Source organism: Lissotriton vulgaris, unplaced genomic scaffold, assembly GCF_964263255.1.
Source record: "Lissotriton vulgaris unplaced genomic scaffold, aLisVul1.2 SCAFFOLD_686, whole genome shotgun sequence".
NCBI classification, from domain to species: Eukaryota; Metazoa; Chordata; class Amphibia; order Caudata; family Salamandridae; genus Lissotriton; species Lissotriton vulgaris.
The window spans coordinates 866,450-888,818 of record NW_028249207.1 but is presented as its reverse complement, the minus strand read 5'-3'; the positions used below and the strand labels follow the sequence as shown (position 1 = coordinate 888,818).

Genomic DNA, 22,369 nt, shown 5'->3' with positions numbered 1-22,369 from the left:
CGAAAATGGTGGTGTCTCGGTTGGTGAAAGAAGAGCCTAGAGGCCTGGTTTTGTACCAGTTGCAGACGGCGGAGCTGGTAGGCAGAAATGCCAACGCAGAGTGAGTTGGCATAGTCAATGCGGGAGATGACCAGGGCCAGAAGAGCGAGGGTTAGGACCTCGATGGTTAAGAATCTAGAGATCATTCGAATTCTACGAAGGTGGAAAAAGCAAGATGACACAACTGCGCTAATCTGAGGCTTCATGGATAGGTCTTTGCAGATTATAACCCCCAGGCTTTTAGCAGATTCTGCAGGACATGAAGGAGTGTCTAGGAGGGGGGTCCAGAAGTTAGAGTTCCATGTGTTAGAGGGGCCTCCAGTCAGGATCAGCTCAGTCTTGTCGCAGTTGAGTTTTAATTGATTGGCCACCATCCAATCGCCAATGAGGCACATGGTGGACTGGAAGTTGTTGACTGAGTAGTCGGAGGAGTCAATGTCAAACACCAGCTGGATGTCGTCTGCATAGTTAAAGGAGGCGACCTTACTTTCCCGCAAGGACCGGATTAGGGGAGTCCGATACTGGTTAAAAAGAAGGGGAGAGAGGGAGGATCCCTGGGGGACACCACAGGTCAGCTTAACTTTCACAGCAGAGAAGTTGGAAAGGCGGACGGCCTGGTGTTGATTACTTAGGAAGGAGGAAATCCACCTTAGAGCCGACCCCTGAATGCCAGCGTCGCTGACACGGCCGATCAAGATGTTATGGTTGACCGCGTCAAAGGCGGCCGACAAATCCAGGAGTACCATGGCCTGACTGATGTTACGGTCTGCCCCCCATCTCAATTCATCCTTGACTGCGAGATTGACCAACTCGGTAGAATGTGCTGGCCTAAATCCTGCTTGTTGGGAGTCAAGGAACTGTGAATGTTCAATAAATGAGCTGAGCAAATTGGTGACATGGGCTTCAAGCAGCTTGCTGAGGTAGGGGAGCAGTAAAACGGGGTGAAAATTACTCATCAGAGAAGGGTCGGCATTGGGTTTTTTCAGGATGGGGACGACTTCAGCTATCTTAAAGAAGTCAGGGACAGAGCCTAATCTGAGAGAGTTGTTAGGGAGTGCTAGTGGGGGGTTAGGGCAGGTGGCAAAGACTTCTTGTAAGATGTGGGATGGGCTGCAGTCTGTGGGGGAGCCTGTTCCCACCTTTTTTAATAGAGCGATAAACTTATCCCTAGTAATTGGGGGTATTTGGTCCACCACCTGGGGATAGTCCAGAGGAAGAACAGAGGCGAATTCACTCGGACGCCCAGAGAACTGGAGATGAAGACAATTGTGTCCTTATTCCTAGGACTGCGTTTCATCTGTAGCTTCTGCTGATCACAGTTCCTTATGGGTAATACTGGTCTCAACATAATGTACCAAAGTTGAAATGTTGTAAGGATCATGTCTTCCAGCGCAGAGACCCTTTTTTCATTTCAGTTTGAAGATGTTTTATTGATTATCTAACAAGTGATGAAATGCCATTGCGTCAAATGCACGTTTCTGGCATGTGCTTTTATTATGTAAATATAAAATGAATGTCAATCTGGTTTGGCTCCCTTGCACGTATAGCGCATTTTCAACGTGCCAGAAGACTCTGAGAGTGAATGGTATTTCGCATGGCCACCTTGTAGTCAAGAACGGCAGTGCAACTTGGAGAAGGACCCCTCTTTTAAACAAGATTTCATGCTCTGCAGCGTAAAGCTTCACTTCCCGCTCCATGGAGCTTTGGGTGCATGAGGGTGCACTTATCGCAGGACTTAGAGTTGTGACCTGGAGGACTAGCACAATAGGCAGACATCATGCAGATCTGTGACAGACAATTTCCTGCAGTCATGGCATAGCTTGAATTTTGTCGTTTTCAAGGAAGACATCCTTCTTGGCACACTGTCTGTGACAACGTTTAGAGTATGCTGACGTTGTAAGTGGTAATCAGTGTCCAAGTGAGTGGAAATAATGGAACGGACTTCAGCGAGCAGAAGAGGTGCTTGTATGCGGTTCTGCTTCATCACTTCCAAGTCAGTATGAAGTTACAACGGTCCCATAGGGCACAACCAACTGGCACACAGGGAGTATTGCTGAAAAAATCTCCAGATTCAGTGTTGCGCAAGGGAATATTCAAAAGGTGCAGAATATGCGGTCAGCAATATTGTTTATAATTTAGGTTTTATCTTCAAATTTGTTAGCTTTTCAGACCAATGCTGCTGGCCATCTGGTATTTGCTATGAATGCATTGTTGTGTACAACAGAGCAGATAAAATATTTTGACATCAGTATCCATTGGGTTGGAAACTACTAATTACAATACTCTGAAGGTGAAATACTTTGGCAGCAAAACAAGAATGTTCTTGAAACTTAAGAAACCCCTGCCCTGTTCTCTTTGTGGGTTTAAAAATATAGTGTTTGTTCTGCAGCAAATAATACTTGATTTAGATATGAATAAAAAGAACCGGGGGCTTCACACTGTAGGGAATGTAACGAGACACATGGAAGTTCTCAAGCCAGAGTAAAAGCTGGAGCTCCCAAAATTCCCTGAATAACACTATATTTGTCACCCACTTGTAGTAACTGCCAATAAGACTAACATTCAGCAAAACTGTCTTCAAAGCTAAGATTCCCATCTTTCCCTCCACCAACACAGACAGGCACATAACCCCATCCAAGATTGTTTCATAATAACGACCTATACTGTAGGTGATGAAATTAAATCACAAACCATCTTCCCTAATAAGGGAATCAAACGCAAATGCATCAAATACACTCAAAACGTATTAATCACTTTGTTCAGGGATGTTAAGTTGAGTCAGCGACCCTGATGTCGCTCCATTGATAGTAAATGCTGTATACCCAATGACCATGTTGAACCTTAAACAGGCAAGTAGAGATGAGGCTAACCATCTAATACACCTAATCGGAGGGGAGGGGTGGGTGACATTCTTCAGTCAAACCCTGAACCAAGAAAGAAAGCCTACGCCAAAGTTATTAAGTCTGTAACCTTAAGCATGATGCACAATGACAAAAGATAAAAAACACCTATATACATACACAGATCTGAGAAGCAAGGAAAATAGGAGAATAAAATGGATTCTCTGCCTCGCCTCCTCTAATCTGTAACAACAGATGTGCTTCCACGCTAAAATGGATTGTTACCTTCTTTGGATTTCCTCTCTTGCCAGATCTTGCTTAAGTATATATTCATCTCGGAAGACCTGGGTGGCTCTGCTTAGAAGCTGAAGACATTCTTCTGGTGGTGGTGCGGTGTCTTTGTCAGATGCCCTAAATAAAAAAAGGACATGTATTATTACAGTGGCTTGAGCAGTCATCAAGCATTTGGATGCACTCAGGTTGATCATAACTGAACACTTTAATATTTTAGCAAACACTGACAGAATCGTTGATCTGGTATTATTTTTCCTTGTAGTGCCAACATGCATAAGGATGTATTTTAGCATAGCTTAATAGGCATGAGAAGAGGGTACATGTATTTGTTCTTGAGTGAAACAAAGGAAAGCTGCATTTTTAAACCATATATAGCTATCATTTTGTCAACTGCTTAGTTATGAGATTAAAGTGCAACAGAACTGTTTACCTTTAATGAGAAGCTATAAACTCGTAACCAATAGATAGCAATGCAAGATGAATGAGGAACAGTTCCAAATGGACCTCCTCCATCTAGTTAAGATCTAATTAAGAGTGATCAGAAACAATATTAACAGAAACACAAGTTAATTACCTTCGGTGACAATATATCTGTAAGAAACATTAGTAGTGATAGATTCCTTACCTTAGAATTACCCCCAGGAGTCAGACTGGATCCGGAAAGTTTTCGGCAGCAGTGCCCATGCCCGTCGGTAGGCGTCGTTGAGCGGATCTGCGTGCGTCGTTGGCGCCGAGATGACGTCGCTGGATCTACTTGGACGCGCCCACAAGCGCGGACGTCAGTTCTGTAGACGACTTTCCGCATCAGGAACGTTGATCCAAGCAAGAAACTGACACAAGTTCCATGAAAGGGATGACATTAACCCTAGAAATCAGTTCACCGAACTGAGGGTGGGGCAGTAAGGAATCTATCACTACTAATGTTTCTAACAGATATATCGTTACCGAAGGTAAGTAACTTGTGCATCTGAAAGAAACACGCACTGATAGATTCCTTACCTTAGAATAGATTCCCCAGCAATACCAACCCTGGTGCCGGTGGTGGGTCTGCAAACCAAGATCATACCAGAATGTGCTGCAGAACAGAACGGCTAAAGAAGCTATCTTTCCGGACTTGGCTGTCCAGGCAGTAATGCTTGGTAAACATGTGCAGCGAGACCCAAATAGCTGCCTGACAGATGTCATGCAAGGGAACTCCCCGTCCCAAAGCAGTAGTGGCTGCCCTGGTAGAATGGGCACGTAGCCCCACCAGAGGCTTCTTTTTAGCCAAAGAATAACAAGCCTTAATGCACAGAACGACTCATCGAGAGGTGGTCCGCTTGTGCATGGTCAGACCTTTCTTGGCGCCCACGTAGCCAACAAAGAGCTAGTCATTCACCCAGAACTGTTGTGTGCAGTTAAGGTAGAATGAGAGCACACATTTTGGGTCCAGATGGTGGAGCCTCTCTTCCTCTTTAGAGGGATGCGGAGGTGGAAAGAAGGTGGGCAAAGTGATGGTCTGCCCGATGTGAAAAAGTAGTGACAACCTTTGGCAGAAAAGATGGACGAGTCCTTAGAACAACTTTGTCCTGATGGAGACTTTGAAGAAAGAGCCTGGAGCTCACTCACTCTTCTAGCAGAGGTGATGGCAACCAGGAAAGCAGTCTTTAAAGTGAGAAGACGAAAAGGACAATTATGAAGTGGCTCAAAGTGAGCACACATCTGATAGGTCAGAACTAGGTTCAAGTCCCACGGAGGTATTATGAAAGAACAGGAGGGAAAAGATGAGTAATGCTTTTTAAGAATCTGTTTACAACAGGGGACTTGAAAAGGGAAAGCTAATCTGGAAGCCGTAAAAACGCTGAAATGGCCGAGAGATAGCCTTTGATAGGGCCCAGAGCAGAGCCCTGCTGGGCCACAGAGAGGAGAAATAGAAGGACCTCTGAAAAAGGGGCAGAAAGGGGATCCACAGCCTTTGCTGTGCACCATGCCCCATATTTATTCCACCTGCAGGCGTATACCGTTTTAGTGGAGGGACGCCTGGCTGCCAAGATAACATCACAGACTTCGGGAGGCAGGTCGAAAGACGTCAATGTCCGCCGCTCAATCTCCATGCAAAGAGGTGGAGGCTGGACAGGTTCGGGTGGAGGACCCTTCCCAGCTGCTGCGACAGAAGATCCTCCCAAAGAGGCAGTCGGAGCGGGGGAATCGATCGCCAGGCGGAGTAGCTCGGCATACCATACTCTTCTAGCCCAGTCCGGAGCCACAAGAATAACTTGGGCCCGGTTGCGCTTGATCCTCTTCAGCACTCTGGGTAGAAGTGGTAAAACAGATAGTCGTATGGTAGACCACAGCTCCACTTGCGACGAAAAGCTTTGCCTAGCGAGTGCAGCCTTGGAAATTACAACGTGCAGAACTGATGACGTTGTGAGTTCTCTTCGGTGGCGAATAGATCTAACCAAGGCGCTCCCCACTGCTGAAAGAGACCTTGCGCCACTGATGGAGCAAGGATTCGCATGTTACGCGACTTGCTTGTACTCATGAACCTCGAATAATGTAACGTCATAATCAACCTGTTTTGTCTTATTAATATTGCACTTTTACACTACACGGGGGTGTCCCAGTGACGCTTGCCTATGTGTTTACTAATCCTAACTACGCTTGCATTTAAAATGGTCGCTGCTATGCGGGATTCTAGTCTGCGCATGCGTCGGTCATACCCATGTGACTGCACTCTCAGTTCTGGAGGGAAATTTTCGCTCATGCGCAGTACAGCTAAAAATGGCCGCTTTGTTTCTAACATGCTCTTCGCTTGCATTGCTGCTTTTGCTCAGCCGTTTCGTTCTGCTTAACTCCTAATGCTATAGTTATTATAAAATAAGGGATGTAGTATAGCCAATCATGGTATACAGTGTATTCATTTTTTCTGTGTTTCTAAATTGTTTTCGCTTACTTTTTATGTATCGATCTTTGTGGGCCTGGGAGAGGTGCGCCCTTCCATCTTTGAAGCCCGTGCGGTACTAATCACGTGATGAGGGAAAAGAGAGTCATACAGCAGTGGAACCCAGCCAGCTGGCTGCCGAAGCTAAGATGCTCCTGGGAAGATGACCCATGCCCCGGGAGAAGACTTCAACTCGTACCTGCATTCGCTACATGTTGCGATAATTTTTGTATGCTCTATTGTATTCTGAATTTCTATGCCATGGGAACTGGAATGTAAGGGGTGGGTTCGAAAACTGAATATTTAGTATGGGTAAGTTCAAATTATAGGTGGTGTTATGACCTAACCACCTCTCTTGTCCAATCCGAAGTTGGGGATCCTTTCACTTGCAACATTGGTGGGTGGTACACTGACCCAAAAACAGTATAACTAGCCTAGGTTTAGCTAGAGAAATTGTCTGGCTTGTCCGAATAGCTGACCTATCACTGACCCTACGAACTCTATAGGTGATTGATACAGAGAGCTGCGGAGCACTCTGTCCGTAATTTCCACAAACTCAGTCTGGGGTGGAAAACCTTAAGTGCTGTCGAAGCACTTTGCTGGGAGATTCGAGAACCCAATCGGGGTTATTGGCAGATTCCTTGCAGGGAGGGAGTAGCGCAGGCGTTGCATCCGAAGCTGCAGGTGTTGGTCGTACCCTTTGGTGAGCCCAGTCCTGATCCAAATCCTGGGGTGATCCTGTCCTGACTGTCCATGAGCTGTACCTGCTCGCCTACTGGCATCCTAAGTCCTTGAGGGTCCTTTCCCGCCTTTCCCAACTGACCCGTGGCCAGGGTTAGTCTTCATTCTGTCCTAGGTAAATATAATCCATGTGGGTGTTTGTCTATCTAAATCTTTTGTCCTCCTATTTTCTAAATAAAGCAAACTTGCCTATGTGATATTTTCTAGCATGTTCCTTATTTTTCCTACCTTTAGTCAAACATTGAATTTGTTTTGCATATCTAGTATGTTCCACTCTTACCCTCCCTATAGAAAATAAGTACATCTTGGAAAGTATCGTTTATTCTAACTCATTAGTATAATTCGAAATCAGCATTGTTTAGTATGTTCCCTTTCTTTACCCGCCTTTAGCAACGTCATGAAAGTCTGTTAGACATATTAAGCGTGTTCCTTAATTTTCCCCTTCCTTTAGTTCTCGAATTATAGATGATTCTTACTTTGATTCATAGCTATATTATATTTCTGATCTTAGTTATTGATGTTTTGATCTGTGTGAATTTCATTCTCATGGCATATGAAGAAGTTGATGACTAGATAAAGCTTTGAAAACTTCTTGTGTTTGTGGTTATTATATGGTATAAACATTATGCAAAATGTATATGGTATAGTTGTTTGGTGTTATCTTCCTACCCCTGCTAGCTCCTGATCGGTCGTGATCATAAGTACCTGTGACAAGGATTTGGTAAGTCAGGTACACGGAAATAAAAGTAAGGAAATAAGAATTACTGATGGTGGTGTGTAAGTTACCGGACCAATAAAAAATAGTGATAAACACGTTATGGGCCCAGAAGTGCATATTTTGGTAACATAAGAGTCGGGTGACCTGCGCGCTCTATCACCACGTCCGTGTTCAGATGCCATTCGTGGTCCATCATGCACCGGCGGCTGAGTACGTCCGCCCTGGCGTTCAGAGAACCTGCCAGGTGTTGAACCACCAGGGAAATGCCCTGATGGTCCAGTCATGTCCAGAGGTGCAGAGCCTCCAGAAATAGGGTCCACGACCCCACCCTGCCCTGTTTGTTGCAGTACCATATGACGGTGGTGTTGTCTGTGAACACATGCACTACTCTCCCCACGACAGAGGGAAGGAATGCCTTCATTGCAAGTCGGATCGCCCAAAGCTCCAGAAGGTTGATATGGAGCCGGGACTCCGACGGAAACCAGAGCGCTCTGATCTCCACCTCTCCCATGTGGCAACCTCATCCCAGAAAGGATGCGTCCGTCACAACTGTGTGTTCCAGTTGGGGAAGGGAGAGGGATCTGCCATGGACCCAATCGCGATCCGTAAGCCACAACTGCAAGTGTCGTGCAGTGCCCTCCGAGATCTGGGCGTGATCGGACAGGTTGCCCTGATGCTGTGCCCACTGGAACTTCATGTCCCACTGCAGAGCCCACATATGCCACCTGGCTTGATCCACTAGCAGGATGCAGGAGGCCATCAGGCCCAGGAGCCGGAGCATCATCCTAACCGAAACCCGGGATAGAGGCTGAAAAATCGGAATCAAAGCCTGAATATCCTGGACTCGCTGTTTGGGAGGATAAACCCGAAACTGTGCAGAGTTCAGAACCGCTCCGAATTAGAGGAGATTCTGAGAGGGAATCAGGTGCGACTTCTGCAGGTTGATGAAAACCCCCAGCAAATGCAGGAGGTCGGCCTTAATCTGGAGGTGGAAAGACGACTGCCTGGGGCGAGCCTGCCTTTAACAACTAGTCATCGAGATAGGGGGGAAACTGGAATCCCTGATCTGCGTAGATGAGCTGCGACCACCTTCACTTTCACTTTCACTTTCGTGAACATTGAGGGGCACTAGTAAGGCCAAAGGGGAGCACAGTCAACTGAAAATGATCGCGGCCTACCGTAAACCGCAGGTAATGGCGCTGGGCCGGCAGGACGGCGATGTGGAAATATGCCTCCTGCAAGTCCAACACTACCATCCAGTTTCCAGGGTCGAGGGCAGACAAGACCTGAGCTAGCGTCAACATCTAGAACTCCTTCCGGAGGAAGTGGTTGATGCTCCTACGGTCAAAGATAGAACGCAGGCCCTTGTCCTTCTTGGGGACCAGAAAGTAGTGGGAATAGCAACCACAACCTACTACTGCCCCAGGAACGGCCTTGATGGCTCCCTTGGCCAAGAGGGCAGTGACGTATAGCTGAAGAAGCACAAGATGGTCCCCAGACATGCCTTGGTACTGAGGTGGCATGGCTGGAGGGCGAAGTCTCAAAGGGGAGGTAGTAGCCCCTTCGGACAATTTGCAGCACCCACTTGTCCGGGGGGATGAATGCGAATTCTGCTTCCCACTGGCATTTGATGGCCTGAAATTCCAGACTTGGAAGGCTTTGAAGTGGATGCTGCGGGTTGGAGGTGGGCTGGCCCGCCCGTTGGCCCCCAGAACCAACTTGACGGTTCCCAAATCTGAGGCTGCGCTGATGTTGTTGTTGCTGCGGCCTGTGGCTCTGGAGCGAATGTGTTGGGGCACCCCTTCAGTGGCCACGAAAGGAGCGGAGGGAAAAAGGCAGAGGAGGCCGAGAGGCCGACAGGCCCAGGGACTTGGCCATAGCCCGAAGTCCTTAAATCGTTCCAACACACTTTCTGCCTTATGGCCATAAAAGGCGAATGCCATCAAAGGGCATGTCCATCAGAGTGATCTGGACATTCCCTGAGAAGCCAGTTGTCCTCAGCCAGGCGTGGCGCCTAAGCGCCAACGTCGCGGAAATCGCCCTGCCCAGCGAGTGGGCGGTGTCAAGCCCACAACATATGGTGAACTTAGCTGTGTCTCTCCCAAAAGTGATAGATTGGGAGAGTACTGTCCAGGCCTCCTCCAGACAGTTAAGCACCTTCGCAACCGTGTCCCAGAAAGAGTGGGAATAACAGCCCAAGATGCATGCAGTGTTCACTGACCGCAGCTCTAAGTTGGCAGATGAAAACAGCTTCTTGCCAAGCTGCTCCAGCTTTTTGGGCTCCCTATCCGGAGGGATGGAAGGGAACGCGCTCTGGGAAGCAGAATCTTGGACAAGCAAGCTCTCAGGGGTGGGGTGTTGAGAGAGGAAGAGGGGGTCGCCGGAGCCGGGCGATGGCGTCAGGCCACATCCCTGTCCACAGGAGCCCCTGTGTTGAGCTTGGACCAGGTGCCCAAAAGAACGTCAGACAGTGCTTCATTAAAGGGCAGCAAGGGCTTCAAAGAGGTTGCCGTCGGCTGGAGCACTTCTGTCAGGAGGTTAGTCCTGACAGCCACTGTAGAGAGTTCGAGGTGGAGGGCCTCGGCTGCCCTACGCAACATCACTGCGTAACTGGCTTCCTCCTCCGTAGCCACGGAAGGAGGAGACCGCATGCCAAGGTCAGGTGAGGTGTCAAGAGCACTGGCATCCCCAAATCCTTTGCCCAGTCCGGATCATAAGCACACTCTTGTGCGAGAGGGTCCTCAGACCCCTCCCAGTACTCCCCTTCCTCCGAATTCTGTAGAACAGGCTGAAAATAGGGAGGACGGACATAGGGAAAAAAGTGCCCCATCGGCGTCAGAATTGGCGCTGATCCTGCGTTGTGTCCGGTTCAGGGCTGAAACTGGGGACGAAGTCGTCCCGAGGAGCAGGCAACGTTGGTGGTGGTGCGGGTGGGGGGGGGGTCGACGTCGGTGAAGGCGTTATTAGGTCAACTGGCGTCGACCGGGGTCCGATTCCAGATCTCAGGGGGTCCTGAGGCGCCAGAGCCACCGGCAATGCAAAGACAGGACCCCAGTCGGGCCCGTGGGACCCGTAGGCACACCGGCGGGGCCAGACAACACAAAGAGTCGGGCCATGGCAGCAAGAAACTCTTGCATCTGAGCAGGCGTCGCCAACTGACCCGGAAAGGGCAGGTAGGCCGGTGGCGGCGACATTGCAGGTTCCACCGCAGCACCCTCAGCTGCGTCGCGCAACAGGAGAGCGCAAGTCGAGCAGTGACTACGCTTCTTCGACTTCTTTTTGGAATGTTTCATCTTACCGGACACCGTGTGTGAGGACTTAGATCCAGAAGAATGATGGTGACGGCTTCGCGACTGGTCCCTCGACCTCCCACAGGACCTTGAGCGGCGCGGAGCAGACTGCCGGACTTCCAGCAACTTTCGGGACACCTCCCGCAAAGTCTTCGGCGCCATGGCCCGGCAGTCGGGGCACGACTTGGAGTCGTGGTCCCGCCCTAGGCAGTAGAGACACAAGCGGTGTGGGTCCGTCACCGACAACATGCGGTGACAGTCCCCACAGTTCTTGAAGCCGGGCATCCTTACGACACCAGGAGTCAATCAACTCGAGAAAATGAGACAAAAGGCCGCAAAAAAACTGTGCTTGCTCCAGCGACGTCATCCCGTGGCCAATGATGCCAATGACGTTTGCGGAGCTGCACGACGACGCCTACCGACACGCAGGGGTACTGCTGCCGAAAACTTTCCGGATCCAGTCTGACGCCTGGGGGTAATTCTAAGGTAAGGAATCTATCACTACGTGTTTCTTTCAGATGATTGCAGTATAATCAAGCTGCCCCACCACCACAATAGGCCTCCAAAAGCCACATTGTGTGCATAAACCTTAATGAATATAAAGTTGTTTACCCTGGTACCCTCTCTTGGGCTGTGTATTGTCTCCGGGCCCATCCTCATGAACAGGTTTTTGGGGCCTTTAAGGAACTCTTTGTTTTTAGCTTTATACCGCCCACTCGCTTTACCTTTGTTTTATTCACCCCCTCCATGAGGCTTTTAGGACATCCTAGTCTTGACTTAATGGTCAGCCTTCTTACCCAATTCTTGGAGAGAGATTATACCTAGGTCTACTAAGTACTGATGCAGTTTTTCAGAAACACAGTTACTCACCGGAATGCTCTTTCATAATTAAATTATAAAGCCCATCAGTCTTGCATATGGTTACCTTTCAACCAGCCACCTAGTGCTTTGACTTGAGGTCAACAAAATCTACCCAAGTCTGATTCGAGGTTTTTTGAGTCTCCCTGAACTTAATCTTCTACTCCTCAGTGGTGAGTCCAAAGCCATCAATCGGGGTATTCTTCAGGAGGTCATAGGACTCAGCATCTGCCCCATTAAGGGTCAGGAGAACAGCTTCCAGAGTAGAGGGCTCCAATATATTTGGGGGAGTTTCCTTATCTTACAAGCCCTCTCAAAGGCTGTAAACCATTTGGTGATATCACCGTCTACATATTTTGGGACAATCCCTTTGTGGATTTTAGGGTCAAAAGCTTGTTTGTTCTCCCTATTTAAAATCTTGCTGCCACCAGAGTTGGGTCCTAGGCCCATCTCAGCCCTTTCCTATGACCAAGATTTTGGCTTCAAGGTGGTCTTTTAGCTAGTTTCTCAGGGTCTTCATCTTTTACTTCTTCTGGGGTACTGTTGGAGGTACTTCTAGTAGGGGTACAATCAGTAGGGGAGTTTTAAGAAATCATCATCATCCTCACTGACACCTCCATGCCCCGGAAGGTTTTCTATCATTGCCAGGGCTCTTTCGTGTTTGGCAATCAACTTCTGGAGGATGCCCTAATGAGTTTAGGTCCCATGGCAATGTCACATGCTTTACACAGGTCCTTAGGTTGTCCTAACTTAAGGTTCCTGTAGGGGGCCAGGTTGACTTCCTGGCTAGTACCCTCTGTATCAAACATGTTTTTAAAACAGCTGGGACCTTATTAGGAAATTCGAAAAAATTCTAAGAGACTTTTAGGCCTACCTTTTAGTATACTTTTTAAATTCTAAACAGTTTGGACGGGGGACTTAACACAAGGCCCTAACTTTTTTTTATAAACACATTTTTATTGATTTCACAGAAAGTACCAGCCAATCACCAAGATACCATGATAACAAAGGATTATTTGCATTAATCTGGACAACCCAAAGGCCAAAGACAAACAAATTCAAAAGGACAGATATATTGGAGCATCTCCATCGAGATCAGACCAATCCCCCCAACCACTTGCCACAGACCCTAAGATATTTCTTGGGGTAGCCACGTGCTATGTACATTGTCTTCTCTTGCGTGGCACACCAGTCCACCCCGGCCCACCACTTCCTCACGGAGGGAGGGTCAGGACACTTCCAGGCGGAAGCTATGTCTCTTTTGGTCACTACCATTGCCGTAGTGTAAAAAAAGTTTTTCGTTCCTGGTCCCATCCAACCAGTCTGTGATGCGCAGCAGTGCGTGTCTTGGGTTGTGCGGGATCTCCCACCCACCAAACACCTCAGTGAGTTCTCCTCAATGTCTCCCCAGAATCGTGCCAAGCGTGGGCATGTCCATACCATGTGAAAAAAGTCAGCTGGCTCATGACCGCACCTATCACAGGAGGGGGTCGGTCTGAGCCCCGGGCGATGTAAGCACACCGGCGTCACATAGGCAGAATGAAGGAAATAAAGCGGTGTTAGACGCAATCTAGCAGAAGCAGTGACTGTCCTGGGGGCCACAAGGGCATTGCACCAGTCCAGCTCTTCCAAGGAACCCACCTATTCCTCCCATTGAGCCCGTAATCGGTCAAGTGATGTTGGAGTGTTGTTTATGAGCGACCGGTAAATGCGGGAAATGCCCCCTCTCCCCAGGTCCGCCAGCATGATTCGTGCCTCGGGAGGGATATGGTCCGGAAGCTGTGTACCAGTCGCTAAGTGTACTTGAAGGGCGTGGCGAAGCTGCAAATATCTATAAAACTGTGAGTGATGCATGGAATGTCTTGCCTGGAGGTCCTGGAGGGAGCGCATGTGGTCACCCACCCAAATGTCACCTAGCTGGGAAATGCCTCTGAGGTCCCAGGACCGAAAGCCTTGTAGCCCGTGACTTCTCTGAGCCAGGTTCCCTGCCATAAGAGTGTGCACTCTGTCAGCGTGGGGGTCCACCCGGTGTGGCGCAGCGCGGCTCGCCAGACCAGGAACAAAGAACGCGTCACTTTCGGCAGGCGAGATGGGACAGGCGCCCCATACATCATCGACTGGAGGTTGGACAAGCCCAATTCACTGAGTTCCAGTCTGTAAGCCGGATCCGACCATCCTCTGTTGAGCCAGTCGTGCAGGGAGAACAGGCGTGTGGCTAGATAATACAAATATAGATGGGTCATTGGGCAGTATCCCCTAGTGTGCAGCTCTTTTACAATCATTCAATATTAGATGATTAGATTGATTAGGTGTGCGGTCTACACTACCAGAGAGCAGTTTCACTTTAGCCCATACCTGTGGACCAGCACCTGCCAAATTTGACTCAGGATGACGTCTTTCAAAGATATAGCAGAGTTAACCATAAATCAAGCAGAGTCAAAAGCATATACAGCGGATCAAGCCACATCAATTTGAAAATATGGAACAAGAAGCCTGGAGCAAAGTGTTGGAAGATATCAATACCAGATTGGATAATCATGCCAAGGAAGTCCACGAATGGAAAATACACAAATTCCGTTGCGATACCATAAACTATAAGCTGGACGAGGTCTATACTCGGGCGGAGGCATATGCCCAAAAAAGATTTTTCAAGAGGCCAGGTCATACATCATCAGTGGAGAGTGTTGTTCAGGATCAGGATTTATCGTTACAAAGACCACCAGCACCCGTAATAACATCTCAAACAGACAATACTACAGGAGAAGTGGCATCAACCTCAACTGAAAAACTGTCTTTTTTGGCGGAAGGCCATGTCATCCAATTTACCACCGGAAAAAGCGTTGTAATCAAAAGAAAGCGTACCCGGAGGGGACAAAGCAATAAAGTAATTTTATGAACTCAAAGTGAACCAACATGTTCTTGATCCAGATACATATATTCAGTTGGACTCTGACCCAACATACCAATTCACAAAGTTATTGGAAGGAATTGCAAATAAAGCCACAGATGAAGGATTGATCAATACCAACAAAAGAATTCTTGTGGATGACCACACCTAAAATACTGCATATGTATATGCTTCCAATGATACATAAGCATGCAACTGATCCCCCTTTTCGTCCTATAGTAGCCGGGTGCGGATCTATACACAAACCTATTGGCCAGTTTATAGACCACCATTTACAACCACTGGTGCAAAGTTGGGGAACATATGTGAAGGATACTACAGATCGTCTTGTCAATCTGGACAGTTTGAGTCACCTAGTTGATGATGAAACCATCCTATGCACAATTGACATTGTGCCATTATATACGTCTATTGCCCACAATGAAGGTCTGGAAGTGGTGGAATGGAGATTATTAAACTCAGACATGGACAAAGACTTTGGGATATTCTTATTGGAGTTACTCCACTTCTCTTTATATCAGTTATTTTGTATGGAAGGAGGAATACTATTTGCAGCGGACAGGTACATCAATGGGGTTTCCAGACGCTCCATTGTATGCGAATACGTTTGTGGCATACTATGAAGATACACACATCTAAAAAGATCCAAGGTAGTATGAACATACCCTGCTATATTTATGATACATTGACGATATACTAGTTATTTGGAAGGGCACCAGACTTACACTTGAAGACTGCATAAATGACATGAACGGGAGGAATCACAGGATAAAATTCACACACACTATACAAACTAACAAGATTAAATTCCTGGATATTGAAATCCACAAGACAACCCAAGGTTTTTCAACCACAGTGTATCGTAAACTCACCAATGTGAACAATGCCTTACACTATTCAGGTGCACATCTGAGAGCATTAAAAAAATCATTTACCAGTTTCTCAACTGATTCGTATAAAAAGGATAATTTCGGATGACACGATCAGTACAAACCTCATTGATGATCAAATTGAACGGTTTAAAGCCCGAGGTTACCCAGAGGAAGTTCTGAGGACTGCAAAACAGAGGGTAGCACAAACAAATCGCAGAGCCTTACTTAAAAAAAAACCAGTGAGGTCTGAAAACCCACGTATGGTATTTGTTCTGAAACAGTCTACTCAAGCAGCACAAATCAAGAAACAGGTGGGAAATCATAGCACAAGAACTAGATTTCACCAATATTTTTTAAGGAATGCCAATGTTTGCTCACAACTGTCCTAAAAATCTGAGGGAAATGCTTAAAAGCAAAAACATACCCACAAAAATCACATTCAAGGGCATGCTGTTCTGTACTGTTTTTGTTGCCTGTTCTCCCTGTAACTTGTTTTTTGCCTTCTGTATTGCTTGTTTCGTTTGGCCCCTTCGTCCTCCCTCCCCGCTCCCCGCTTCCCGCCACCGCCGCTAACCCCGCCTCTTTGCCTTCTGTACCCTCCCCGCTCCCGCCTCCCAGCTGCTCCGCCCCCCCGCGCACTTGGCCATATATGGCGACCGTGCGACGCAGGTGAGTGTGACCTAGCTCTAGGACACCCCCGCGCCGCACGGCCACCAGCTGCTGCGTGCGTCTTCCCCGCCTTCTGCCTCGCTGCCTCGCTAGTCGAGCCTCCGCTGCGTGACCACGCCCCCCGCCTTCTAGCGGCGTGGTCCGTGACCGCCTGACCTGCCCCCATTGTAATTGCTGTTCTGTACTGTTTTTGTTGCCTGTTCTCCCTGTAACTTGTTTTTTGCCTTCTGTATTGCTTGTTTCGTTTGGCCCCTTCGTCCTCCCTCCCCGCTCCCCGCTTCCCGCCACCGCCGCTAACCCCGCCCCTTTTGCCTTCTGTACCCTCCCCGCTCCCGCCTCCCAGCTGCTCCGCCCCCCCGCGCACTTCGCCATATATGGCGACCGTGCGAACGCGCAGCGGGCGCGCCGATTGTGCGCCAAAGGCAAGCTCGTCTACGCCCGTCCGCGCCTGGACCGCGCCCAGGGCCAGGACCCCTGGCCCACGAGGACCCCGGCCGACCCGCCTGACTTACACCGCCGCCACCCTCATCGCACTCAACAACGGCCGAACCCCAGGATGCTACCGAGCCACCCCACGACGCTCCCACGGACCCTTCAGCTGCCACGCCTGCAAGTTCACCTCCATCCGGACCTGCCCGGCACCAGCACCTGTCAAGCCGAACACCAGCAGCAACCACCTCAAGTGCATCCTCCTCAACACCCGCTCCGTCCACAGACACGCCATCGAACTCTGGAACCTCCTAGACGCCACAGCCCCTGACGTTGCCTTCATCACGGAGACCTGGTTGAACGCCTCTTCAGCGTCCGACATCGCCATCGCCATCCCAGAGGGCTACAAGATCACCCGGAGGGACCGCACCGCCAACCAGATGGGAGGAGGCATCGCCATCATCCACAGGAACACCATTCGTATCACGACTAGCACCGACAACACCCTAACCACCGCCGAACACCTGCATTTCCAGATCCACACCGACCCGAAGACCACCCTCAGAGGCACCCTGATCTACCGACCCCCGGGACCACGCACTCAATTCAGCGAGGACATCGCCGACTTCATCAGCCCGCATGCCCTCCCCTCCGCTGACTACATCCTCCTGGGGGACCTCAACTTCCACCTGGAGAACAACAACGACCGCAACACCAGCACCCTGCTCGACAGCCTCGCCAACCTTGGACTCAAGCAACTGGTGAACACCCCCACCCACCTCGCCGGACACACACTCGACGCCGTCTTCACATCCAGCAAAGACATCGCCTTCAGCCACGCCACAGAACTCCACTGGACGGACCACAGCTGCGTACACTTCACCTTCAAAAGAACGACGACCCACCACCACCAGCAACAGGTTGCCCGTAGAAACTGGAGCAAGATCACAGCCGACCAACTCGCCGCCTCCCTGAGCCATCACCCTCCTGCCAGCTCAGCGAACCCCAGCCAGGCCGCCGACAACCTCACGAAGTGGATCAGCAACTGCGCGGATGAACTCGCCCCTCTGAGGACCCCGTCCAGCAGACCCGGCAGCAAGAAAGCCCCATGGTTCACCGACGAACTCAAGAGCTCCAAGAAGAACTGCCGAGCCCTCGAGAAAGTCTGGATAAAGGAACCTACACCGGACAACATGACCACCCTCAAACTCGCCACCCGGAAGCACCACCAACTGATCCGCGCCGCCAAGAAAACTGCATTCAAGGACCGGCTGGACAACAACGCACACAACTGCAAGGAACTCTTCAACATCGTGAAAGAGCTCTCCAACCCCAACGCCGGAAACAACGACATCACCCCCTCGCAAGACCTCTGCAACTCCCTCGCCTCCTACTTCCACAACAAGATCGCGGACATACACAACAGCTTCAGCACCCAACCGACGCACGCCACGACCTCAGCAACACCGCCCACCACCACCCTCCGAGCCTGGACTCCGATCAGCACCGAAGACACCGTCCGCATGATGAACTCCGTCCACTCCGGATCTCCGACCGACCCCTGCCCTCACCACGTCTTCAACAAGGCCGACGCTGTCATCGCACCCCACCTGCGGGACATTATCAACACCTCCTTCGACACCGCCACCTTCCCCGAGAGCTGGAAGCACGCCGAACTCAGCGCTCTTCTCAAGAAACCTACAGCAGACCCCACCGAACTCAAGAATTACCGCCCAATCTCGCTACTCCCGTTTCCAGCCAAAGTCATCGAGAAGACCGTCAACAAACAGCTGGCCGCCTTCCTCGAGACGAACGGATCCCTCGACCCCTCGCAGTCCGGCTTCCGAGCCAACCACAGCACCGAGACCGCCCTCATCGCCGCCACCGACGACATCCGAGCCCTGATGGACAACGGAGAAACAGCGGCCCTCATCCTCCTAGACCTCTCCGCGGCCTTCGACACTGTCTGCCACCGCACCCTAGTGCAACGCCTCAGCAACATCGGAATCCAGGAGAAGGCACTGGAATGGATCGTCTCCTTCCTCGACGGAAGAACACAGAGAGTCCGCCTACCACCGTACAAGTCAGAGGCCACCGAAGTCATCTGCGGCGTCCCTCAAGGATCCTCGCTGAGCCCCACCCTCTTCAACGTCTACATGAGCCCCCTCGCGGCCATCGCACGCCAACACAACCTCAACATAATCTCCTACGCCGACGACACCCAGCTGATCCTCTCCCTGACCAACGACCCCGCCACCGCCAGAGCCAACCTGCACGAAGGGATGAAGGAGGTAGCCGAGTGGATGACGACCAGCCGCCTGAAACTGAACTCAGACAAGACGGAGGTCCTCATCCTGGGCTCCACGCCCTCCGCCTGGGACGACTCCTGGTGACCCCCCGCCCTGGGCACCGCACCCAAACCGACGAACCACGCACGCAACCTGGGCTTCATCCTGGACTCCTCCCTCTCCATGACCAGACAAGTCAACGCCGTTTCCTCGGCGTGCTTCAACATCCTGCGCATGTTACGGAAGATCTTCTGGTGGATCCCCACGGAGACCAGGAAGACCGTCACCCAGGCCCTCGTCACCAGCCGACTGGACTATGGCAACGCCCTCTACGCCGGAACCACCGCCAAGCTCCAGAAGAGACTTCAGCGGATCCAGAACGCCTCAGCCAGACTCATCCTCGACATCCCACGAAACAGCCACATCTCCGGACACCTGAGAGACCTGCATTGGCTCCCCGTCAATAAAAGAATCACCTTCCGTCTCCTCACCCACGCACACAAAGCCCTACACGATCAAGGCCCGAGCTACCTCAACAACCGAATCAACTTCTACGCTCCCAAACGCCACCTCCGATCAGCCAGCCACGCCCTCGCCGCCGTCCCACGCATCCGTAGAGCGACAACAGAAGGAAGGTCCTTCTCCTAAAAAAAAAAAAAAAAAGGAAGGTCCTTCTCCTACCTGGCCGCCAAGACCTGGAACTCCCTCCCGACCGACCTGCGCCTGACCCAAGACCACCTCTCCTTCAGGAAGAAGCTCAAGACCTGGCTGTTCGAGCAGTAACGGCACCCCCCCCCCCCCCCCCAAGCGCCTTGAGACCCTACGGGTAAGTAGTGCGCTCTATAAATGTCTTGATTGATTGATTGATTGATTGATTGATTGATTGATTGTGTAAATGTTGGAATTGCGGACAGTGTGGAAATGTAATAGTAGGCAATACATTTGCACATCCCAAGACTGGGCAAAAAATACCACTTAAACACACTTCAAACTGCAACACTGAAGGTGTAATATACCCCATTCAGTGCCCGTGTGGATTAGTGTATGTTGGGAGAACGTCAAGAAAAATTAACACTCAAATTATTGAGCATAAAAGTACCATTCAAAATAAACACCTGACGTCAAGCTTAGCTGCACATTGGGAGCATTCATCACACACCATTACACAAATCAGATTCACGGTTTTAGAAAAGGTAGAAAAAATAATGGGAAGTGATTATCATACATCCCTGTCTCGACGTGAGATTGTTTGGATTAAATATCTCGGAACAGTTATTCCTGGGGGTCTAAATGATCAATAAGAAATGTTGTGCTTTCTATAAAAAATGTTCACTAGTTGTCTGTATCTTGTACAGGATTTGCACATGTCCTCCCTGACCTTTCTGAGCCTACTCACCATAGGCATCAACAAGATCGTGAATATATCTAGGAATGCTTTCCTCCATTGTGCGCTTCGTTTAGTGTAAAAGATGATATCCGTGGTTATATGCCCATTGTTTGTAGAGAAGTAGGGATCAGAGAACTGTGTTTCCGAGTGTAGTTTTATCATATTGTGTTTAAAGCATTTAGATCACAGCTTTCCAAACTGTGTGGCGCGACACGTTACTGTGTCACGCCCCATGGGTAGGTGTGTCACGCGATCAGCATGCTGTTTAGATCACCTCTGCGGGCCTTCCAGCAACAGGCAGAGTGGCGCTGCAGGGACTCTAATATGAATGACAAAGCCTTATTAGCACGTTAAGTGGTCTTTTAAAAACCTGTGAAGTGCTCGGGTGCAGCTGTGTGTGTGCCCGGGAGCCGTCTGAGCCGGGGCTGACACACACGACAGAGGGGGGCTGGGGGATATTACATCCAGCTATTTGGGTGTAAACTGTGTTGTACAATGGGCATTGTGTTAAAAATTTATTTATATACCGAATGATTATAAAAATTGTTCCATTATATAAACACAGCGAATTCTGGTGCAGAAATAATTGCCATACTACACATTAATAGCATTTTTACTGGTCAAAATACACGGATACAGTCGGGATATAGTCAAGGAGGAAACTGTTGTTTCTTGTTTGCATAGCATGTGTTATCAATGTGCATTCTGTAACAAACATGATTACATACAGAATGCTACAAAATAAATTACATCATTGAGTTGTATCCACTCCACGGAGGGAGGCAAAATCATAGCGAATACAAGTGCAGGAATACTTGCTACATTACACACTATTAGCATTTCAAAATACATGAATACAGTCAGGGAGGAAAACATTGTATCTTGTCTACATATCAGAGTAAAGGTAGGTAAACCACGATGATGTTAATGCACTGTATTATGTGAATATTTGCCAAAATACCAATGCACGTGTGTGTGGCTACTCATTCATTCGAGAGACACGCTAGTTGGGAATGGCTGACTTCAGATTCATTAAGGCCATTATTGATGGTGTCAAGAAGTGACATGCATTTGCATTCCCTCACATCTAGTATGCGCCCCATATTTCCACACCTTGGGCCCAGAGAGGCCTTTTCCAGGATCAGCCAGCAAAGTTAATCAGGGCTATTATCAGCGTTCTGGAAGTGTTCAACCAGAGCATTTGTTAAACGGGGACCTGGAGGGTCGGCCGAGGACAAGGGGAGAGGCCTCCGGGGAGGGCCGTCTCCAGCGATCGTACAGACAAGTAACTTCCCCCCCACAGATGGACACCACACAAGGATAAGGTTAACGCTTTTTATATGTAGTTCTTGAAGCAAAGTATCACGGTACAGTGAGATCGGGACACGAGGGTCCTCTCAAGTCTAGTCTCTGGAAGGGAAAGGGGGTAGCGGGACAGTCTTGATACCGATCTGGTATTGAGGTGGAATGATGGATAGCTCACAATCCTCGAGCTCGGAGTTCTGGACGGTCGGGCCGTGGCAGCGCCAGCAGGCTCGGATGACAAGTCTCACTTGAGGAGGGCCGCGGCAGCGCCAGCAGGTCCCGACGATGATGTAGGTTGCAGAGGGCCGCGGCAGCGCCAGCAGGTCCCTTGGACGATGTAGGTTGCAGAGGGCCGCGGCGGCGCCAGCAGGTCCCGAGGACGACGTAGGTTGCAGAGGGCCGCGGCAGCGCCAGCAGGTCCCTTGGACGAGGAGGAAGGTTGCAGAAGGCCGCGGCAGCGCCAGCAGGCAGGACGATGGGTCACAAGGCAGGGCTGCGGCAGCGCCAGCAGTCCGTCAAGGATGAGTTCTTCAAGGTGTCTCTCGACTCCAGGATACAACTGCCTTCCTGCTCTGGAGCTGCCCCAGTTATAGGTCTGGCCTCCTTTGATGTCCGGACCCTCGCTCTTGGAGGTCGGGAGGTCCAGGATGAGGGAGTCCAGACACCCAGCAGGGGGGTGGAGCCAGCGCCCGGGGAGGCTGGGGGCGATCGGCACCTGGCGGGGGAGAGCCATCGACACTCCTCTCTCCCATTGACCTGCCAAGTGGTCCGTTCACCTCCTGGGTGGATGGTGGTGCCGGGATGTCGGGGC

At 49.9% G+C, this 22,369-nt stretch overlaps 1 protein-coding gene across 1 annotated transcript in view; it reads right to left on the bottom strand.

The window, feature by feature from the left end:
- The window catches only part of NUP88 (nucleoporin 88), a 188,574-nt gene that overhangs the window by 40,866 nt on the left and 125,339 nt on the right, over positions 1-22,369 (bottom strand). Inside the window, exon 12 of the mRNA XM_086950279.1 lies at positions 3,165-3,290. Coding sequence (XP_086806405.1) covers positions 3,165-3,290 — 126 coding nt within the window. The remainder of the gene's footprint in view (positions 1-3,164; positions 3,291-22,369) is intronic.